The 22,212-nt window shown below is 33.9% G+C and overlaps 3 protein-coding genes across 7 annotated transcripts in view; 2 read left to right on the forward strand and 1 right to left on the reverse strand.

The window, feature by feature from the left end:
- LOC131016784 (putative late blight resistance protein homolog R1A-3) overlaps positions 1-22,212 on the forward strand; it is a 32,765-nt gene that overhangs the window by 5,763 nt on the left and 4,790 nt on the right. The window lies entirely within an intron of this gene.
- LOC131016798 (putative late blight resistance protein homolog R1C-3) lies at positions 6,864-19,858 on the reverse strand. Of its 5 annotated transcripts, none has more exons than XM_057945536.1 (3): positions 9,499-10,095; positions 9,399-9,447; positions 6,864-9,311 (listed from the first exon to the last, which is right to left on the reverse strand). In XM_057945536.1, exons 1-3 carry the CDS (start codon positions 9,891-9,893, stop codon positions 6,915-6,917), a joined length of 2,841 nt encoding a protein of 946 aa, XP_057801519.1. In that variant the 5' UTR covers positions 9,894-10,095; the 3' UTR covers positions 6,864-6,914. The 5 variants fall into 5 exon arrangements, with proteins under 5 accessions (XP_057801519.1, XP_057801522.1, XP_057801520.1 ...); XM_057945539.1 differs by having other exon boundaries at positions 9,399-9,445; positions 9,487-9,625; XM_057945537.1 differs by lacking the exons at positions 9,399-9,447; positions 9,499-10,095 and adding an exon at positions 19,423-19,858.
- On the forward strand, positions 10,570-14,068 carry LOC131016940 (uncharacterized). Its single transcript, XM_057945751.1, has 8 exons — positions 10,570-11,487; positions 12,062-12,112; positions 12,184-12,291; positions 12,537-12,632; positions 12,737-12,835; positions 12,904-12,963; positions 13,059-13,127; positions 13,835-14,068. Exons 1-5 carry the CDS (start codon positions 11,017-11,019, stop codon positions 12,833-12,835), a joined length of 825 nt encoding a protein of 274 aa, XP_057801734.1. The 5' UTR covers positions 10,570-11,016; the 3' UTR covers positions 12,904-12,963; positions 13,059-13,127; positions 13,835-14,068.

Genomic DNA, 22,212 nt, shown 5'->3' on the forward strand with positions numbered 1-22,212 from the left:
TGAGACTTCCTTGGAGCCACATGATTGTTGTTGGTTCATTGCCAAATCTACAAGTACTTAAACTAAAAAGTTGTAGTTGGGTCGATGGTGACACATGGGAAACAAGCGAAGAAGCATTCCCAGCATTGGAAGTTCTTCTAATTGAAGGTTCAGGGTTGGTGAATTGGATAACTGAAAGTAGCCATTTCCCCAAACTCAAAAGGCTACTGCTTCGTTTTTGTTGGGATCTCAATGGGATTCCAAATGATATTGGAGAAATTCCAACTCTCGAACTCATTGAGGTTACAGGTGAAGTGAAAAAGTCTCTAATTGAGTCAGTTGAATTGATACGAGAGGAGCAAGAAGAATATGGAAACAACATTCAAGTTGTCTGCAGTGCTAAGTCCTAAAGATGTGGATTTGGATAAGGTACTGCCTTTCATCCCTTGAATTTGCTATTGGTCACAACTTTCCAAACTTAGCTTTTATATGATAAGATACAACTTGTAATTACACTAACTATTCTTTGCTACATGCATCTTATCCGATTTTTATTCATTTTTGGTTATTTCACAGCCGGTGTTATGTATCTTTCTCATTATTCAGATTGAAGAAGAAAAGAGGATGGGAATGTGTTCTCATATTGAAGAGGTCCTCTTAAGCAATGAAGTTTGGAACTTGTTTTGATTTGTTAGAAGTTTTTTTCGCATGTGAGTGGATAATGTTTTGAAGAGTGATAACATTGTGTCCTTTATCATGTGTATATATCTATGTTTTTATAAAGAATGTTGATATTTCATATTTAGTTTCTTTTTTCCAAGATACTTTGTTGCCATTCAATCAACTAGGGTCCTTTATGAAGAATGTTGACAAAGTTAGAAATATCTCAAAACAGAGGTGATTGCTGAAATTGAGGGAAGAGAGTGAAGGTCATCTAATGACTTTGCATATTTCAGTTGATTATAATACATGTTGCAGCTTAATTAAATCATCTACTTGATGTTATAGGATTAATCTTCTCTATCTAAGCATGTTGAGAATATGAAATGATACTGATATGGGCACTTAATTTGTAAGATTCCATACTTTCACTTTGTGTAGTTTTGTACCATCCTTTCTAAAAATAATTCATATGATAAATCTCATTACTCATTCTTGTTCATAGGATATTAAGTTAGCAATAGGATGTGAGAACTTTCTAAGTAATTAAATCACTAAATATGAAGCAGTTCATTGGATATCAAGAAGCTCTAACCTGGATAGGAAGTCGATTAATTCATTGAAGCAATTCCTCGAACACTTGCAGTGCACTTTTCTCGAACATCTGGCCCTCAATCAGATTCCAACTCCGATCCTCATTCATCGGAATTAGAAGGCTCTTCATGATCATAATCCGTAAAAAACTCCAAAATTCCATGCCGAAATCTCAGACTTAGCTCAATTTTTCGGCTCAGAGTTATAAGCGCGTGCTATCTCAATCTTAAAATAATATGGTAGTTGAGACTTGAGATGGTAAAAGTATATGTAGGAGTATTTATCTCAATCTTAAAATAACTCCAATTCAAAAAAAAAAAGAAAGAAAAAAAGTTCTTAAAATAACTCGTTTAGTCAATTAATAAAATGAGTAGTGCAAAACTTGAATGAATAAATAGGGCCAAATTCAATTAAAATCACAGCTCATTTTCTCTTAAAAGTAAATCTGCCAACTAATTAAATAAGGGAGCCCAAGCCCAATACACTCAGCCCAATGAATTAAATAGAAAAGAAAATCCGGCCCAGCCAAATAAAATAAAAACCGGCCCAAATACTATATATACGCCAGCCCAATCAAATAAAAATAAAAGGAAACAGCCCAAATAGAAGCCCAACAGCCCAACCCTCAAGCCCCAAATGGGTCCCTATTCATATGTTTGCGTTTGTAGATGCTTGTTTGGTGGTATTTTGCATGCTGAGTGATTCTTCGCTCTGTTGTGAGTGTTTTTGTTGGTGTCAAGGATTTCAAATTCATGCTATACTTATCACCATCTGCTTTTTTAATCCTGAATTCAAGTACCTATTGCGTGATCATGTAGATGGGGTCCCTATTCTTATCGTTTACCATTTGTTTCAAGTCATGTTTTCTAAGATATGTTGCATGGAAAATTATTAAGTTTGAAATTTGAGATTGTTTATATGGTAAGTTCACATTTGAGCTAGCAAGTAGTACTATTATACTATGCCACTGTAGTTTATTGTCATGACAGATTTATTTTCTACTTTAACCACAAAAGGTATCAGAACTATACATGCATTCAAATTCATACTGTCATGCTTCTTTATGCTGCACGTGTGTAAATTTGGCTTGAAAACTAGACATGCTTATATACTATTGTCTGAGAATGTGCAGTCAACTCTAAAAGGTATTATGCGACTGGATTGTCTGTTCAAATAAGAAAACGTTTCAATATTTATAGAAACTCATCGCAACATCAGTTATTTATAGTTTAATATGTTAATGGCCTATTGCCACAGACATATGAGAAGTGCTTTCAGAATCTGCACTATGTTGAGCGGCATGAGGATCATACAATTGCACATGCAATTCAGACATCGTATAAAAAGACTAAGGTATCGTCAAATTTCTAGTTGTATATCTTTGTTGATGGTTGAAATTGATAGAAAGCTGTTTTTCTTCTTTAGGGATTTTGGCTTGAAAATTTTAAGTGCTTGTAGGTGTATCTTTGGCCAGCTCCCACACAATAAGGGATGAAGGCAGGCAAAACTGTGAAATCAAAGGTATGAAACTGGCTCCAGAAATATGTTCTTTCGTTTCCAACTTTGTCCTGATGGAAATACTCTTGTAGGTTGTTGGTTCAAGGAATCCCCACAACACTGTGAAGGCTCTCTTCAAGGCTTTAAATGCGGTAAATGGGAGGAATTATATTATATACATTATCTACATTGATATTATATTTCACCATTGTTTATCCTTTTCTATTCCTCTTTCTTTTGCTCGAAGATTGAAACTCCCAAAGATGTGCAGGAAAAGTTTGGCCGAACTGTGGTTGAATCATATCTACTGTGATAGGGTATGATCTTGATCTTTTCCTTGAGTTTCTCTATTTTTGTAGGGAGGTGGTATGTGAGTGGTGAACATATTTGAATGCACTTAAGATGTGATGCCTAATGGAATTCACAAAGAAAGAAGGATAAGTTAACTTTCATGTCCTACTTTATTGGACTTGGGGTAATTGTGCCTATATACATGAACTTTTAGTGAATTCTGGCTTTCCACATGAACTAAATATTCCGCCTCCAAATACACGAACTTTTAATTGTTCCAATTTTTCACACGGCTATCAATTTTCGGCGATCGTGGCTAGTTAAAGTGACAAATTAATATCATCGTGACAAGCTGAAGTAGCGTATAGAAATCCAAGTACCTCGTCTAGCACATCAATTGTTTAAACCATGTAGGTATTTTAAGGCATCCACCTCAACATTAATTTGGGTGCAATTGATAATCGTGTGAAAAATCAGAACAATTGAAAGTTCATGTGTTTGGAGGTAGATTTTTTAGTTTATGTGCAAAAGCTCAACTAACCCATTGGACTTTGCAGTTGCTTAAATTTTAATTAATTGCACAATTTTCATCAAATTTGCCTCTTGAATTGAATAACATGGAGTAGTTTTTTGAGATAATTGAATAACACAGGTCTAGCGGATTTTTGTTGTCTCATATGAGTACTACTCTTGTTCAATCTCAGGTTTACAATGAAACAATATTATCTGTGGATAGATTAATCTCTTGAGCATTTGGGATGACCAAGATGTTATTTTCTGAATCGAGGTTATATAATAGGGAAGACAAACGACGCAGTGCTAGTGGCAAAAAGATGCTGAAAGGAGAACCACTTTACTTTCCTTTTTGAAATGTGGAATCAAAATTGCTGAAATTGAGGAGCATAATCAATAAAATGCTTTTAGTTTTGCATAGTGAACTATTTATACCAAAATTATTTTTCTTGATGCAGTTGCATATTTTAGTTGATTATGGTTTTAGGCTTATGCTCTTTCTCTGTCTCTCATGAATTGTGTTGAGGATAGGAAATAACGTTGATATGAGCACTTAATTTGAAAGATTTAGATTCCATTCCACAGCTTCACTTGGTGTAGTATTGTACCAACTCTTTTAAATATGTATTTTTCCTTCAAATTATGAACTTTTAGAGTCTTCTTGATCCATTCATTGCGTGCAAAAAATAAATCAAAGTGGAGCATGAATGATATATAGACATTTCTCTTTTATAGAGAGGAACAACGACGTCAATAAAAATAAATAACATTTCAACTGAATTATTTCAACTTTCAACTTAGATAAATGAAAAACTTGATGCCATATTTGGATTCTAGCGAAAAAAGACAAGAGGCAGTCTTGTCTCTTTGTGTACCACCGGTGGCCGTGCCACCGGATTTTCTACAACCATTTTTTTTTAAATGTAAGCAGGTCCGGGTTTAAACCCAAATTTGCTAAATGAATCATGATTTGGCGTGGGTATGATCCGGTGGCACTGTGCCACCGGTGGTATGCAAGTATTTGTGAAAAGACAAATATGATAGTGAAAAGCAGTAACAATGAAAACCACACATTAATCTTGTCTATTTAGTTATGTATTTAAATTAAGAACACACTAATCTTTTGTCTGTTGGTAACTTCACTTTCTTTGGTCGTGTTCTTGAAAATACTACTGCTTTATTGCTTTTGATAAGAAGGATACCATTTTCCCTTTCACTTTACTTTTTATTTATATTTTCAGATTATTTAATTATTGTATTTTCGGAAATACAACATGGCAATTATATGAAATTTAAAGGAATCCGCACACACTGAAATTTAAAGGAATTAAAAAAAATAAACTGAAAATTTTCATTTCATTATGGCGCTAGTTTTTGGCTGCCATTATCCTCAAAACCAACAAAAAGAAATCTGTCAATCTCTAATATTTCATTCAAACAACTTAAAATTTTCAAATTTCCCACAATTTATATGTTTTGAGGAGTGATAACATTGTGTGCTTTATCACGTGTATATGTCTATTGTTTTATGAAGAATGTTGATATTTAGTTTCTTTTTCCCAAGATACTTGGTTGTCATTCAATCAACTAGGTCACTCATACAAGAAAAAACTTGTCCATAAAAATCACAAAATGGGTGTTAAAATGAGACAAAGTTAGAAATATCCGTAAAGCTTATGGATGAAGATTAAGTCAGCGAGCACTAAACAGAGGTGATTGCTGAAGTCGAGGGACGTGCAACTTTTATACATTGAGTAATTTTAAATAGTTTAAACTTATTTAAAAGTGTGATTGGAATGAGATTATTATATGTTTGTGATTAGAATAATATTAATAATATGATACTATTACATTATTGGCCTTAAAATAGATTAAAAAATAAGGACATAATAGGCAAACTAAATTTGGTAAAACCAGACCGATTTAACGACCGTTTTTTTTTGTTGTTAAAACCCAAAAATAAGGACAAGAAAATGCGGCTCTAACGACCGAAATTTCGGTCGTTAAAACCCAAAAATCGGTCGTTAATATTTTTAACGATCGATTTAACGACCGTTTTTTTTGTCGTTGTTTGTAGTTTTAATGACCGTTTTTTCGGTCGTTAAATTTAACGACCGATTTTTTATTTTTAATGACCGAAATTTCGGTCGTTAAAAAGAGAAAAAAAATAAAAAATATAAATAAAAAAATTATTTTTTTATTTTTTTTAAATAACGACCGAAATTTTATTTTTAACGACTGAAAATTCGGTTGTTAAAAATTAATAAAAAAAAAATCGATTTTTTTTTATCTTTGTATGCCACAAGTATTTTTAGTGTATTTCTAATGTATTTTGACCTTAATTGCATACCATTTGACGAACTTCCCAGTAAGTCACCCATCTTACTTGTGTTCTAAGTCAAGCACGCTTAACCTTGAAGTTTCTTTCGAGTAGTCACCGGTACAGAACACTCGTATTATTGATATATATAGTACCTATTAATTCATTTAAACTCTAATTCAATATAAAATATCATTAATCATTCATAACCTTATAATATGTCGAGATAATAACTAAGATTTGTGGTGTCGGCGAAACATTGACGATAAATATACAATCGAATTTAAAATAATAAAAAATTAATATTATCGTAATTAAAAAAAGAAAAGAAAATATGAGTATGAAAAATAATAATCAAATATACAACAAAATCAATATTAATAAAATTAATATTTGAAAAATAATTTTATTATTTTAAAATAATAAAATTATTCATATTTTGAAAATAATGAATCTAATAATTTAGAAAATCTAATAAGTCTAATAATTTATTATAATAAATCTAATAATTTATTATTATTTGCAAATAATATCACATTTTTATTAATAATCAATATTATCTATTTTTTTAGAATAATATTATGAAAATAACAATCATTTTTAAAATATTCTCTATAATTTGAAAATAATAATTAAATAGAAAATTAATAAAAAATAATTAAATATTTATATATATATTTATATATAATAAAAAAATAAAAATAATAAAAATAAAAATGAAATTTAAAATTTTTTAAAATTTAAAAAATAATATTAACGACCGATTATTCGGTCGTTAATAAAATAAATAAATAAATAAATAAATTAAAATAAATAAAAAATAAATAAATAAATAATAAATAAATAAAAATAATTTTAACGACCGAAAAATTCGGTCTTTAAAAAAAAATATTTTTTTATTTTAAAAATATTAAAAAAATTAAAAAAATTATAGTTACTAATTAAACATATGATTTATGTTGCTAAAAATTAAAAATAATTAAAAACAAGCTAAATATAAAGTTATAAGGAAAGTTAATCACTGAAATTAGTATATTCCCACATGCAATTGAATTCCTCATCACAATTTGACTACACGAAAGTTGGGAGTTGCCAAGCTCTGCAGTTCTTGGCTGACGTTGAGTGCCCTAACTAGAACATGAATGGATGGGTCCCCTTGTAATTCCTCTTGTTCCTCTACTATCTTTTTCAAAGACACAACCGCTGATTCACTGCAATTCCACAATTGAATTGATTTGAGTGTTGTTATTTCTCCAATTTCTGAAGGGAACTCCTCCAACGATTTCATGTGAGAGAGACGAAGTTGCTCAAGGCGTGGCAAGCAGGAGCCCTCTAACGTCCAACATTCCATATCCCCACACTCATACAATTCCAAGTATCTGAGGCTGGGGAATTGGCCTTCAACTATTTCCCAACTGCGTCTTGCAAACTGCCCACCAAACAGTTGGAGCTTCTCAAGAAGTGGTAATGAACCTATCTTTTCCAGAATTTCCTCCCAATGGAAGTTTCCGCATTGAAGATACAACTTCTTGAGTGAGTGCGGGAAGCTAATACTCTGCAGACACTCATCACTTCCATCAGTAATATAGCACATCAAGCTTTCCAGCTTACTCAGACATTGAAGATAGCTGAGGCACTTCACTCTCTCCACTATATACAGCTTCTTGATATTGGGAATTCTCTTAACCATTTCTACATTCAAGTTGAAATCATTCACTCCTCTGAGCGTCTCTAGATTCTCCATCATAACATCACTATGCCCGCTCCGAGGATCTGGGAGATACATTCCTGGATACAATATTCCTTCATCTATGAACTCGACATGCTTAAGCTGATGCATTTTCGAAATTTCTACTGGTGCAGTCGTAGGTTTACCCCTACAAGAAACAATTAGTGTGTGTAGATTCCAGAGCAGACTAATTGAAGAAGGGATTTGGAACCCCTCACGAAATCTAGCCGAAAGGTACCTCAAGTTCACCATTTGAAACACATTTTCATCTAAATACCCTCTGGAATACTTATATGTAGTCAGTGTCCTCAAAAATCTGAAATCTAGCAATTCTGGAACCGTATCAGCATGACATATGAAAGAACGAGCACGTGACGACATAGTTTCCATGGCATCCCGGACTGTCATAGCTGAAGTGCTTCTGGGAATAACAATGCGGCGTTGGCTATTTATCCCTCGAGAACAATGTTTCCCTAACACATAATAAAACCTCTGCTTTTCAGCTTCTTGAAATGATAGATCTCTCACTAAATCATGCATTTTGCAGTACTTTATATTCCCAACTGCCCCCAACTCATGAACTAGAATGAGGTTTCTATCGACTAGCTCCTTCAAATACTCCTTGGCAATTGTTTTCGAGCTTTTATTGATTATTGGTTTGAGAAAGCCTTCAGAAACCCATAACCTCATGAGTTCTGAAACGCTAATTACCTCATCTTCCCCAAACATCCCCATGTACAAAAAACAAGACTTCAGATAGGCAGGCAAATGGTCATAGCTCAGTTTCAAAACTCTCAAACAATATTCATCATTTTCCGAATTAACTATTGAGCTTAAGTTTTTCTCTATGTGCTCCCAATATTCAAGTGTAAGTTCGGATTTTGCCAAAAGACCCCCAATCACAGCAATCGACAAAGGAAGTCCCTTACACTTCCCCACGATCTTCTTTCCGATTTTCTTGAGTTGAAGAGGAAAAACCTCATCCCCAAATACAGTTTTGGAGAACAAACTCCAGCTACAAACATCATCTAAAAATCTCATACCAATGCTGTTAGAGTTTGTCAACTCGGCAGCCAAGTTTGAGAGCCTAGTCGTTACAATTACTCGACTCCCATCATTGTAATCGGGAAAGAAAAACCTCATCTTGTCCCACACCTCTACACTCCACATATCATCCAATATTATAATATACCTCCTACCGTATAAATACTTGTACAATTTTTCTCCCAATTCGTTCTCACTCAGATCACTACCCAAATCTCCACTCACTTGGTGAAGAACTTCTCTAAGTGCTTCTCTAACATTATAAGTTTGAGAAATTGTAGTCCATGCACGAATATCAAAATGCTCCTTAACGAGGGCATGCTCAAATATATGTCGGGCAAGAGTGGTCTTACCAATCCCGCCCATCCCTACAATAGGGATGATTTGGCGGTTACGGTTCCCTCCAGTGAGCCGATCCAAGAGTTGAAGTAGCACGTCATCAAAGCCCACCATCATGCTTTCCTTCACAGTGGAAGAGGACGTCAAGGAGCCAGCATGAGTCGAGGAGACCTTTCTCTGCAGCTGAACTTCAGCTGAAGTCTCCATGGCTTCCTTCTTGATCACATTCATTTCTTCTATCACTTGCTGTAGATCTTGATAGAAATCGATGCAACTGACTTCCTCTCTAGAATTCACTTCTTCAGCCGCATGAGCTGCATCTACAACATAGCCTTGGAGAAATTCCTGCAAGACGGTAATTAATAATTTGAGTTAGAGATTCATTTCTTCAATCACTTGTCGTAGATCTTGATAGAAGTTGATGAAACTGACTTCGTTGGGACTCATTGATCTACCCAGTTCATTTTCCATGGCTTCCTTCTTGATCACATTCATTTCTTCTATCACTTGTTGTAGACGATCTTGATAGAAGTTGATTTGTTCATCAGCTTCAGCTGTATCAATTTTGGCTTTTTTGGATCTTCTCAGCTGAAGCTTGTCCACAATATGAGATTCGATAGCATCTTCAGCCGCATAAGCTGCATCTGCGATACGTTTGGATCTCCTCGGCTGAAGCTTGTCCACAATATGTGATTCGACAACATCTTCAACAGCATGAGCTGCATCTGCGATACGCATCTCCAGCGGATCAGCTTCATCTCCATCGGCAACAGGGGACTTATAACTTTCAAGAAATTCCTGCAAAAAGGTAACAATTTGAGTGAGAGATTCAACTTGTTGTTTGTCGATAGAAACTGGAGGCGAATGGTGATGCTCGATTGTATCAATGATATGCATAAGAGAAACCAAGGCTGCATATGCCGCCATGATCCAAGGAAAAACACTGTATATTTTTCTGAGAAAGAATTTGATGGAATCTGAGTTTTGGTTCAGCAAAAACAATGTGTAAAATGGCTATATCTCCTCAATTATTATCACAAACAATGTGTCCTTGGCGTCATTTAACTATGCGCTGATTCAAGTCTTTAAAAATAAGAATATAAGAGTAGAGTAGGTGAGTGATGTTGATTTCCATGTTCTAATTCATGCATCCAAGAATAAACTATGATTAATGATGCTCAACTAGAATGTGAATGCATGTTTTGTATTTCCATTGTGTTCTTTTTATTAGTACTTGCTTTTTTTGCTTTTTTGTGCTTAGACATTTGTCTGACTTTATAGAGTTGAACAGAGACCTTTGATGATGCATTCAAATGGAAATCAAATTCAAAATTGAATAGCAAACTTGTGATTGTAATAAAATTAAAAGTTTATTTATAAATTATATCTTCTTTATTTTCTTTTTCTTTAACTTCTTGTATTTTTTTTTTGTTTTTTTATTCTTTTTAAAATATTTAAAGGACAAAGGGAGTATAAATTAGTTGTAAAATTTTAAGCATCAATTTCCACTACCAATTAATTCAAACTAGATTTTCCATTCGTGCCATGCACGAAAAATATTTGACATCTTTAAAATTTTTTAATTTTAAATAAGGGAGCTCAATCCCAACACGCCCAGCCCAATGAATTAAATAGAAAACAAAATCGGGTCCAGCCGAATAAAAATAAAAACCGGCCTAAATGCTATTGTATACGTCAGCCCAATCAAATAAAAATAAAAGGAAATTGGGCCAGCTAAATTTAAAAGGAAACGGCCCAAATAGAAGCCCAACCCTCAAGCCCCAACTGGAAATTGGATGTATGATTGTTTTGTGGTATTTTGCATGCTGAGTGATTCTTCGCTTAGTTGTGAGTGTGTTTGTTGGTGTCAAGGAAATCAAATTCATGCTGTACTTACATATTTTGATTTATAGTTCGAGCAGCTCACATAATGTGAATGCGTGTTTTGTATTTCCATTGTGTTTTTTTTTTAGTACTTGCTTTTTTGTGCTTAGACATTTGTCTGACTTTATAGAGTTGAACAGAGACCTTTGATGATGCATTCAAATGGATGAAAATAATTGATGAATTTGAGGAGAAACATTTCGCGTTGGCGGAGTATCGGGTGATAGGGGAGTTGATGAATAAGTTGAAAGTAGCTGAAGGAAAGGAGAAATTTCTTCTTCAGGTGAAGTTGAATAGGGCACTGAGAATGGCAAATGATCCAGCCAATTATGGGATCATCGAGCGTGAGGATGATGGTGGATCTGTTGATCGTGAGGAGGATCATGAGAAGGAGGAGGATAAAGAAAGTAAAGAAAGTGAAGAGAAAATTGGTTTATTCGAGTTTGATAATCTGAAACAGAAGGGTAATAAATATATGGAAAGGATGAATGAAATAGATAAAAAACTTGAGGAGAAACTGGCAGTGTTGGATTATACTTTTGGAAGGAAGGGGAAACTATTGGAGGAGGAAATTAGAGATCTTGCAGAAGAGAGGAACGCATTGATCGAACAGAAGAGACAGCCTCTTTATAGGAAGGTAAATACATACATCTATCAATCTTTCTTTCTCAGCTTTCCTCTGTGATTCCCTATGTATTGATTCCAGTTGTCAAAGGTCACACCCTTCCAAAGCTGTTGCCTGTTGGATTTTATGATCTACTTATCACCAGCTGCTTTTTTAATCCTGAATTCAAGTACCTATTGCCTGATCATGTAAATGGGGTCCCTATTCTTATCGTTTACCATTTGTTTCAAGTCATGTTTTCTAATTCTAAGATATGTTGTTTGAAATTTGAGATTGTTTATATGGTAAGTTCACATTTGAGCTAGCAAGTAGTACTATTATACTATGCCACTGCAGTTTATTGTCATGATAGATTATTTTATTGTCAATTTGTCATGATAAATTTATTTTCTACTTTAACCACAAAAAATGCCTGCAGGATAATAAATCCCTTGGCTATTTACGACCTGCACATAATCATATGATGACATTGTTCACATTTAATCTAATATTTACCATTTTTTTTCTTTTCTATTCATGAATCATGGGAACTATTGTTTCTACCATCAGATCAATATGTTAAATTGGGTGTCTCCATTGTGTGCAGGGATTTGATGTTAGGCTGGTTGATGTGAATAGGACGTGTAAAGTTACAAAGGTAATATAGCCTACTCATTTACGATTCAGTAGCCAATTTTTTTTCACAATTATGACTGATAAACGAGACAGGGTGGACAAGTTATCAAATACACTGCAATGTTAGCTTGTGGGAACTACAATGGAGTTATTGGTTTTGCTAAAGCAAAGGCTCCTGCAGTTCCGCTTGCACTTCAAAAGGTATCAGAACTAGACATGCATTCAAATTCATACCGTACGTCATGCTTCTTTGTGCTGCACATGTGTGTAAATTTGGCTTGAAAACTAGACATGCATCTATACTATTGTCTGAGAATGTCCATAGTCAACTCTAAAAGGTATTATGTCACTGGATTCTGTTCAAATAAGAAAACGTTTCATTTATAGAAACTCATTGTGGCATCTGTTATTTATAATTTAATATGTTTAATGACCTATTGCCACAGGCATATGAGAAGTGCTTTCAGAATCTGCACTATGTAGAGCGGCATGAGGATCATACAATTGCACATGCAATTCAGACATCGTATAAAAAGACTAAGGTATCGTCAAAGTTCTAGTTGTATATCTTTGTTGATGGTTGAAATTGATAGAAAGTTGTTTTTCTTCTTTGGGGATTTGGCCTGAAATTTTTAAGTACTTGTAGATATATCTTTGGCCAACTCCTACACAATCAGGGATGAAGGCAGGCAGAACTGTGGAGTTGATTCTTAACTTAGCTGGTTACATGAATGTGAAATCATAGGTATGAAACTGGCTCGAGAAATATGTTCTTTCATTTCCAACTTTGTCCTGATGGAAATACTCTTGTAGGTTGTTGGTTCAAGGAATCCCCACAACACTGTGAAGGCTCTCTTCAAGGCTTTAAATGCGGTAAATGGGAGGAATTATATTATATACATTATCTACATTGATATTATATTTCACCATTGTTTATCCTTTTCTATTCCTCTTTCTTTTGCTCGCAGATTGAAACTCCCAAAGATGTTCAGGAAAAGTTTGGCCGAACTGTGGTTGAATCATATCTACTGTGATAGGTATGATCTTCATCTTTTCCTTGAGTTTCTCTATTTTTGTAGGGGGGTGGTATGTGAGTGGTGAACATATTTGAATGCACTTAAAATGTGATGCCTAATGGAGTTCACAAAGAAAGGAGGATAAGTTAACTTTCATGTCCTACTTTATTGGACTTGGGGTAATTGTGCCTATATACATGAACTTTTAGTGAATTCTGGTTTTCCACATGAACTAAATATTCCGCCTCCAAATACACGAACTTTTAATTGTTCCGATTTTTCACACGTCTATCAATTTTCGGCGATCGTGGCTAGTTAAAGTGACAAATTAATATCATCGTGACAAGCTGAAGTAGCGTATAGAAATCCAAGTACCTCGTCTAGCACATCAATTGTTTAAACCATGTAGGCATGTAAGGAATCCACCTCAACATTAATTTGGGTGCAATTGTTAATCGTGTGAAAAATCAGAACAATTGAAAGTTCATGTGTTTGGAGGCAAATTTTTTAGTTTATGTGCAAAACTAGAATTGGTTGAAAGTTTGTGTATTTAGGCGCAACTAACCCATTGGACTTTGCAGTTGCTTAAATTTTAATTAATTGCACAATTTTCATCAAATTTGCCTCTTGAATTGAATAACATGGAGAAGTTTTTTGAGATAATTGAATAACACAGGTCTAGCAGATTTTTGTTGTCTCATATGAGTACTACTCTTGTTCAATCTCAGGTTTACAAAGAAACAATATTATCTGTGGATAGATTAATCTCTTGAGCATTTGGGATGACCAAGCTGTTATTTTCTGAATCGAGGTTATATAATAGGGAAAACAAACGACGCAGTGCCGGTGGCAAAAAGATGCTGAAAGGAGAACCACTTTGCTTTTCTTTTTGAAATGTGGAATCAAAATTGCTGAAATTGAGGAGCATAATCAATAAAATGCTTTTAGTTTTGCATAGTGAAGTATTCATACCAAAATCATTTTTCTCGATGCAGTTGCATATTTTAGTTGATTATGGTTTTAGGCTTATGCTCTTTCTCTGTCTCTCATGAATTGTGTTGAGGATAGGAAATAACATTGATATGGGCACTTAATTTGTAAGATTTAGATTCCATTCCACAGTTTCACTTGGTGTAGTTTTGTACCAGCTCTTTTAAATATGTATTTTTCCTTCAAATTATACACTTTTAGAGTCTTCTTATCCATTCATTGCATGCAGAAAATAAATCAAAGTGGAGTATGAATGATATATAGACATTTCTCTTTTATAGAGAGTAACAACGGCGTCCATAAAAATAAATAACATTTCAACGAATTATGTCAACTTAGATAAATGAAAAAAACTTGATGCCATATTTGGATTCTAGCGAAAAAAGACAAGAGGCAGTCTTCTCTTGTGTACCATCGGTGGCACGGTGCTACCGGGTTTTCTACAACATTTTTTTTTTTTAATGTAAACGGGTCCGGGTTTAAACCCGAATTTGCTAAATGAATCATGATTTAGCGTGGGTATGACCCGGTGCCACCGGTGGTACACAAGTATTTGTGAAAAGACAATGCATATGTGGAATGCATTTGTAAGTGACAAATAAGATAGTGAAAACAACACATTAATCTTGTCTATTTAGTTATGTATTTAAATAAAGAACACACTAATCTTTTGTTTGTTGGTAACTTCACTTTCTTCAGTCATGTTCTTGAAAGTACTACTGCTTTATTGCTTTTGATAAGAAGGATACCATTTTCAGACCTAATGGTAAAAATAGGACCGTAACTTTCAGGATTTTTAGAAAAAGGACTATAAGTTACGAATTTTGAAAATAAGGACTATAATTTTTTTTTAACATTTACACTCTTGTTTCAGGCCCAAAATTAATTGTTCGGGCTTTTGATGCCACGTAGAGCCCGTTGCTGACGTGGACTGTCATATTGTCAACTTTTTTGCAAAAATTTTTTGTTTCTTTTTTATATTCTCGTTTTAACAATTAACAGTTATATTTTTTTTAGGAAAATTAACAATTATATTTGTTTTATCTTAATTAATTTAATATCCTAAAAGAAAGCTACATATATACGTTCATTATAATGCTAAAAGACATGTATTATTTCTTTTTTACATTTAATTAGAAGAATAAATTATAAAAAAATACGCCATCAGGTTTTCTTCACAAAAAAAATGTCTTTAAATATCTTTAGATATTCCTGCTTACTCAATTCTTCCTTGCTTGCAAATCTGCCATACTGTAAAATCTCTTCTCTCTATTCAAAATTGATGGCATATTTTTTTATAATTTATTCTTCTAATTAAATGTAAAAAAGAAATAATACATGTCTTTTAACATTATAATGAACGTATATATGTAGCTCCCTTTTAGGATATTAAATTAATTAAGATAAAACAAATATAATTGTTAATTTTCCTAAAAAAAATATAACTGTTAATTGTTAAAACGAGAATACAAAAAAGAAACAAATTTTTTTTTGCAAAAAAGTTGACATGGCAGTCCACGTCAGCAATGGGCTCTACGTGGCATCAAAAGCCCGAACAATTAATTTTGGGCCCGAAACAGGAGTGTAAATGTTTAAAAAAAAATTATAGTCCTTATTTTCAAAATCCGTAACTTATAGTCCTTTTTCTAAAAATCCTGAAAGTTACGGTCCTATTTTTACCATTAGGTCCCATTTTCACAAATAAAATACTATACACAAAGTACATTTGCACAAGATAAATAATCGATTGCACTGCTTTGCTTTGCTTGCTCTTGTTTTTAGCCTTTATGTGAGTAGGATGTTACAATATGATAATCAGATATTGTAGTTCCTGCTTCACATTATTTATAGCCTATGCATTTTCGGCACAGAGATTAAGGAGAACAAAATTAAGATAAAGATGTGTGTGTCACACGTGTTTAGTATTGTGTTTAAGGAATTTTTTATTGTTCTTAATTTTACCAAGGAAAATGAATTTTTTTCCCTTTCACTTTACTTTTTATTTATATTTTCAGATTATTTAATTATTGTATTTTCGAAAATACAACATGACAATTATATGAAATTTAAAGGAATCCGCACAGACTGAAATTTAAAGGAATTAAAAAAATAAAAAAAATGAACTGAAAATTTTCATTTCATTATGGCGTTAGTTTTTGGCTGCCATTGTCCTCAAAACCAACAAAAAGAAATCTGCCAATCTCTAAAATTTCATTCAAACAACTTAAAATTTTCAAATTTCCCACAAGTTATATGTTTTGAAGAGTGATAACATTGTGTGCTTTATCACGTGTATATGTCTATTGTTTTATGAAGAATGTTGATATTTCATAGTTAGTTTCTTTTTCCCAAGATACTTGGTTGTCATTCAATCAACTAGGTCACTCATACAAGAAAAAAGTTGTCCATAAAAATCACAAAATGGGTGTTAAAATGAGACAATGTTAGAAATATCCCTAAAGCTTATGGATGAAGAGTCAGCGAGCACTAAACAGAGGTGATTGCTGAATTCGGGGGATGTGCAACTTTTATACATTGAGTAATTTTAAATAGTTTAAACTTATTTAAAAGTGTGACTGGAATGAGATTATTGTATATGTGTGATTAGAATAATATTAATTAATAATATGATACTATTACATTATTGGCCTTAAAATAGATTAAAAAATAAGGACATAATAGGCAAACTAAATTTGGTAAAACCAGACACTTTTATAGTAGGTATAGATTATAGATACTAATTAAACATATTATTTATGTTGCTAAAAATTAAAAATAATTAAAAACAAGCTAAATATAAAGTTATAAGGAAAATTAATCACTGAAATTAGTATATTCCCACATGCAATTGAATTCCTCATCACATCAAACTACACGAAAGTTGGGATCAATTAACTATAACATGAAAGGGTGGGTCCCCTTGTAATTCCTCTTGTTCCTCTACTATCTTTTTCAAAGACACAACCGCTGATTCACTGCAATACAACAATTGAATTGATTTGAGTGTTGCTATGTCTCCAATTTCTGAAGGGAACTCCTCCAATGCCGTCATGTTCCAGAGATGAAGTTTCTCAAGGCGTGGCAAGCAGGAGCCCTCTAACATCCAACTTTCCATATTCATACACTCCCACAATTTCAAGTATTTGAGGCTGGGGAATTGGCCTTCAACTATTTCCCAACTGCGTCTTGCAAACTGCCCATCAATCACTGTGAGCTTCTCAAGAAGTGGTAATGAAGCTATCTTTTCCAGAATTTCCTCCAAATGGAACTTTCCGCAATGAAGATATAGCTTCTTGAGTGAGTGCGGGAAGCTAATACTCTGCAGATACTCTTCATATCCATGTCCAATAATGCACCTCAAGCTTTCCAGCTTACCCAGACATTGAAGATAGCTGAGGCACTTCACTCTCTCCATTACTTTATCCTCGTATCTTATAAATAATCTCTTGATATTGGGAATTCTCTTAACCACTTCTTCATTCAAGTTGAAATCAATCACTCCTTTGAGCGTCTCTAGATTCTCCATCATAACATCACTATGCCCACTCGGAGGATCTGGGAGATACATTCCATATCCTATATATACGAGCTCGACATGCTTAAGCTGATGCATTTTCCAAATTTCTACTGGTGCGGTCGTATGTTCACCCCAACAATAAACAATTAGTGTGTGTAGATTCCAGAGCAGACTAATTGAAGAAGGGATTTGGAACCCCGAACGAAATTCGCCCGAAAGGTACCTCAAGTTCACCAACTGAAACACATTTTCTTCTAAATACCCTTCGGAATACTTATATGTACTCAGTGTCCTCAAAAATCTGAAATCTAGCAATTCTGGAACCGTATCTAAATAACCATCACATATGAAAGAATGAGCACGTGACGACATAGTTTCCATGGCATCCCGAACTGTCATAGCTGAAGTGCTTCTGGGAATAACAATGCGGCATTGGCTATTTATCCCTGGAGGACAATGTTGCCCTAACACATAATAAAACCTCTGCTTTTCAGCTTCTTGAAATGATAGATCTCTCACTAAATCATGCATTTTGCAGTACTTTATATTCCCAACTGCCCCCAACTTATGAACTAGAATGAGGTTTCTATCGACTAGCTCCTTCAGATACTCTTCGGCAACTGTTTCAAAGCTTTTATCGATTATTGGTTTAAGAAAGCCTTCAGAAACCCATAGCCTCATGAGTTTTGAGACCCTAATTTCCTCATCTTCCCCAAACATACCCATGTACAAAAAACAAGGCTTCAGATAGGCAGGCAAATGGTCATAGCTCAGTTTCAATACTCTCAACCAATATTCATCATTTTCCGAATTCACTATTGAGCTTAAGTTTTTCTCTATGCCCTCCCAATATTCCAGTGTAAGTTCGGACTTTGCCAAAAGACCCCCAATCACAACAATCGACAAAGGAAGTCCCTTACACTTCCCAACAATTTTCTTTCCGATTTCCTCGAGATGAAGAGGAAAGCCCTCATCCCCAAATACAGTTTTGGAGAACAAATTCCAGCTACTAACATCATCTAAAAATCTCATACCAATGCTGTTAAAGTTTGTCAACTTGGCAGCCAAGTTTGAGAGCCTAGTCGTTACGATTACTCGACTCCCATCATTGTAATCGGGAAAGAAAAACCTGATCTTGTCCCACACCTCTACACTCCACATATCATCCAGTATTATAATATACCTCCTACCGCATAAATACTTGTGCAATTTTTCTCCCAATTCGTTCTCGTCACTTAGATCACTACTCAAATTTCCAGTTACTTGGTGAAGAACTTGACTAAGTGTTTCTCTAACATTATAAGTTTGAGAAATTGTAGTCCACGCACGAATATCAAAATGCTCCTTAACGAGGGCATGCTCAAATATATGTCGGGCAAGAGTGGTCTTACCAATCCCGCCCATCCCTGTGATTGGGATGATTTGGCGGTTACGGTTCCCTCCAGTGAGCTTATCCAAGAGTTGAAGTACCACGTCGTCAAAGCCCACCATCATGCTTTCCTTCACTGTAGAAGAAGACGTCAATGAGCCAGCTCGAGTCGAGGAGACCTTTCTCTGCAGCTGAGCTTCAGCTGAAGTTTCCATGGCTTCCTTCTTGATCACATTCATTTCTTCTATCACTTGCTGTAGATCTTGATAGAAGTCGATGCAGCTGACTTCCTCTCCAGAATTCACTTCTTCAGCCGCATGAGCTGCATCTACAACATAGCCTTGGAGAAATTCCTGCAAGAAGGTAATTAATAATTTGAGTTAGAGATTCATTTCTTCAATCACTTGTCGTAGATCTTGATAGAAGTTGATGAAACTGACTTCATTGGGACTAGATCTACCCAGTTTAATCACGTTCACAATATGTGATTCGATAACATCTTCAACAGCATGAGCTGCATCTGCGATACGCATCTCCAGCGGATCAGCTTCATCTCCGTCGGCAACAGGGGACTTATAACTTTCAAGAAATTCCTGCAAAAAGGTAAGAATTTGAGTGAGAGATTCAACTTGTTGTTTGTCGATAGAAACTGGAGGGGAATGGTGATGCTCGATTGTATCAATGATATGCATAAGAGAAACCAAGGCTGCATATGCCGCCATGATCCAAGGAAAAACACTGTATATTTTTCTGAGAAAGAATTTGATGGAATCTGAGTTTAGCTTCAGCAAAAACAATGTGTAAAATGGCTATATCTCCTCAATTATTATCACAAACAATGTGTCCTTGGCGTCATTTAACTATGCGCTGATTCAAGTCTTTAAAAATAAGAATATAAGTAGAGTAGGTGAGTGATGTTGATTTCCATGTTCTAATTCATGCATCCAAGAATAAACTATGATTAATGATGCTCAACTTGGTTGATATTCACCTTTGAAATTTCCGAATAGGTTGAAGACAGTGGGTAGATTTGTACAAGATTAATTTAGAAAACAACATGCAAGTCGACAAGTTGGTATATAAAATATGGAATTTTGAAAAAAAAAAAAAACAAAAATTGCAAGTTGGGAAAGTTGTCATATTTTGTTTTGTTTGAATCTAATTGACTTTTTTTCTTTTTTTAAATCCTGAAGTACATGTCAGGATCCGCCTAAACATATTGAAACACAAGGGAATTCAGCAACAAAAATGGTCGAAAAAACAAGCTCAATGTTGTACCAGGAAGAGAGCAGTTATTTCCCTAAAAAAAAAGAAGAAGAAGAAGAAGAAGAAGAAGGAAGAGAGCAGTTATTTAAGCATGACAAAAAATGCAACATATTTCTAAAAAATCTATCTTAAAGATTCAACTTTCAATTGGAAATCAAATTCAAAATTGAATAGCAAACTTGTGATTGTAATAAAATTAAAAGTTTATTTATAAATTATATCTTCTTTATTTTCTTTTTCTTTAACTTCTTGTATTTTTTTTGTTTTTTTATTCTTTTTAAAATATTTAAAGGACGAAGGGAGTATAAATTAGTTGTAAAATTTTAAGCATCAATTTCCACTACCAATTAATTCAAACTAGATTTTCCATTCGTGCGATGCAAGAAAAATATTTTACATCTTTAAAATTTTTAAATTTTAAATAAGGGAGCTCAATCCCAACACGCCCAGCCCAATGAATTAAATAGAAAACAAAATCGGGTCCAGCCGAATAAAAATAAAAACTGGCCCAAATGCTATTGTATACGTCAGCCCAATCAAAAAAAAAATAAAAGGAAATTGGGCCAGCTAAATTTAAAAGGAAACGGCCCAAATAGAAGCCCAACCTTCAAGCCCCAACTGGAATTGTTTGCGTTTGTAGATGCTTGTGTGGAATGTGGATGTATGATTGTTTTGTGATATTTTGCATGCTGAGTGATTCTTGGCTTAGTTGTGAGTGTTTTTGTTGGTGTCAAGGATTTCAAATTCATGCTCCACTTATATATGGTAAGTTCACATTTGAGCTAGCAGTTCAGATATCGTATAAAAAGACTAAGGTATCGTCAAATTTCTAGCTGTATATCTTTGATGATGGTTGAAATTGATAGAAAGCTGTTTTTCTAGCTCTTCACCTTATTTATGTTGTGCCTCGCACTTTATATGTTCACTTGCTTTAATGGTCACTATGCTAGCTAGATATATATTTTTTAATTTACACAAGTGAATAAAGAAATTTAAAAACTGCATTGGTGGATTCGAACCCAGGACATCAGGCCTTGTGCATTAACCACTTATCAGTAAGACAATATGCGCACACTATGCTAGATTTTTTTAGTTTGGTTCATAGTTGATTGTGTTCTTCGAAATGTATTAGACGAATCAACCTTTTTTTTTTCTTTTTTCTTTTTTTAATTTGCATTATACTAGAAAAATGAAGAGTCAACGCCATAACTTTTTCTCTTATTTTCTTTTCCGCAAATTATTGGGTACACCCGATCGCATAGTATGCGATCGGTTTGAAAATTTACATTTCTTCACAATAATGTTTACTTTTATTCATAAGAACTTTTACTTTTAGTTATTTTTCACTCATTAATACTTATATTCTTAACTATTTAGTCAAGTAATCATTGTCGTAACAAAAAATAATTATTGTTACAATTAAATAGTAATACTTATAAAGTATTATATTTATTCACGGTAAGTGTTACTTTTATTCATGAGAACTTGTACTATTACATAAGTAACGTGACCCACGATTATAATGATACGAGTTCTTCAAGTTTGCTTTTTGTTTTTGTTTTTTTTTTTTAAATAAAAAATAGACCATTTTTGCATGCAAAATATTTTCTTTCTCTCTTAATTTTTCTTTATCTTCTTGATAGCTGAACACCAACACCATCACTTGTGTTAATCTTCATAAAATTTCCCCCCCCCCCCCCCCCCCCCCTTTTTTTTTGGCAGTGAGATGGCTTATGCTGCTCTTGTCTCAAAAGATCCGTAGATATTGATAGTACTATTTTAGAGAGAGAAGCAACGTCAAGAAAAGTAAATACGCATTCAGACTGAATTATTTAAACTTAATAAATGAATTTCTGGCACATTCTTACAGATGGCCCCTCACCCATGTGATTATTGGATCCTAGCGAAAGAAGATAATGCATATTTGGAATAAATTTCTGAATGACTAATAGGCTATCTATGTA

Source organism: Salvia miltiorrhiza, chromosome 3, assembly GCF_028751815.1.
Source record: "Salvia miltiorrhiza cultivar Shanhuang (shh) chromosome 3, IMPLAD_Smil_shh, whole genome shotgun sequence".
Lineage (NCBI taxonomy): Eukaryota > Viridiplantae > Streptophyta > Magnoliopsida > Lamiales > Lamiaceae > Salvia > Salvia miltiorrhiza.

Excerpts from the sequence above, each read along its gene's own strand:
- LOC131016798 (XM_057945535.1), bottom strand. The coding sequence starts at position 9,893 with ATGGCGGCATATGCAGCCTTGGTTTCTCTTATGCATATCATTGATACA. Across the intron at positions 9,312-9,398 it reads GATCAATGAGTCCCAACGAA|GAATTTCTCCAAGGCTATGT; the intron begins GTCAGTTTCATC and ends ACCGTCTTGCAG.
- LOC131016940 (XM_057945751.1), top strand. The coding sequence starts at position 11,017 with ATGAAAATAATTGATGAATTTGAGGAGAAACATTTCGCGTTGGCGGAG. Across the intron at positions 12,292-12,536 it reads TTCCGCTTGCACTTCAAAAG|GCATATGAGAAGTGCTTTCA; the intron begins GTATCAGAACTA and ends CTATTGCCACAG. Across the intron at positions 12,633-12,736 it reads CATCGTATAAAAAGACTAAG|ATATATCTTTGGCCAACTCC; the intron begins GTATCGTCAAAG and ends AAGTACTTGTAG.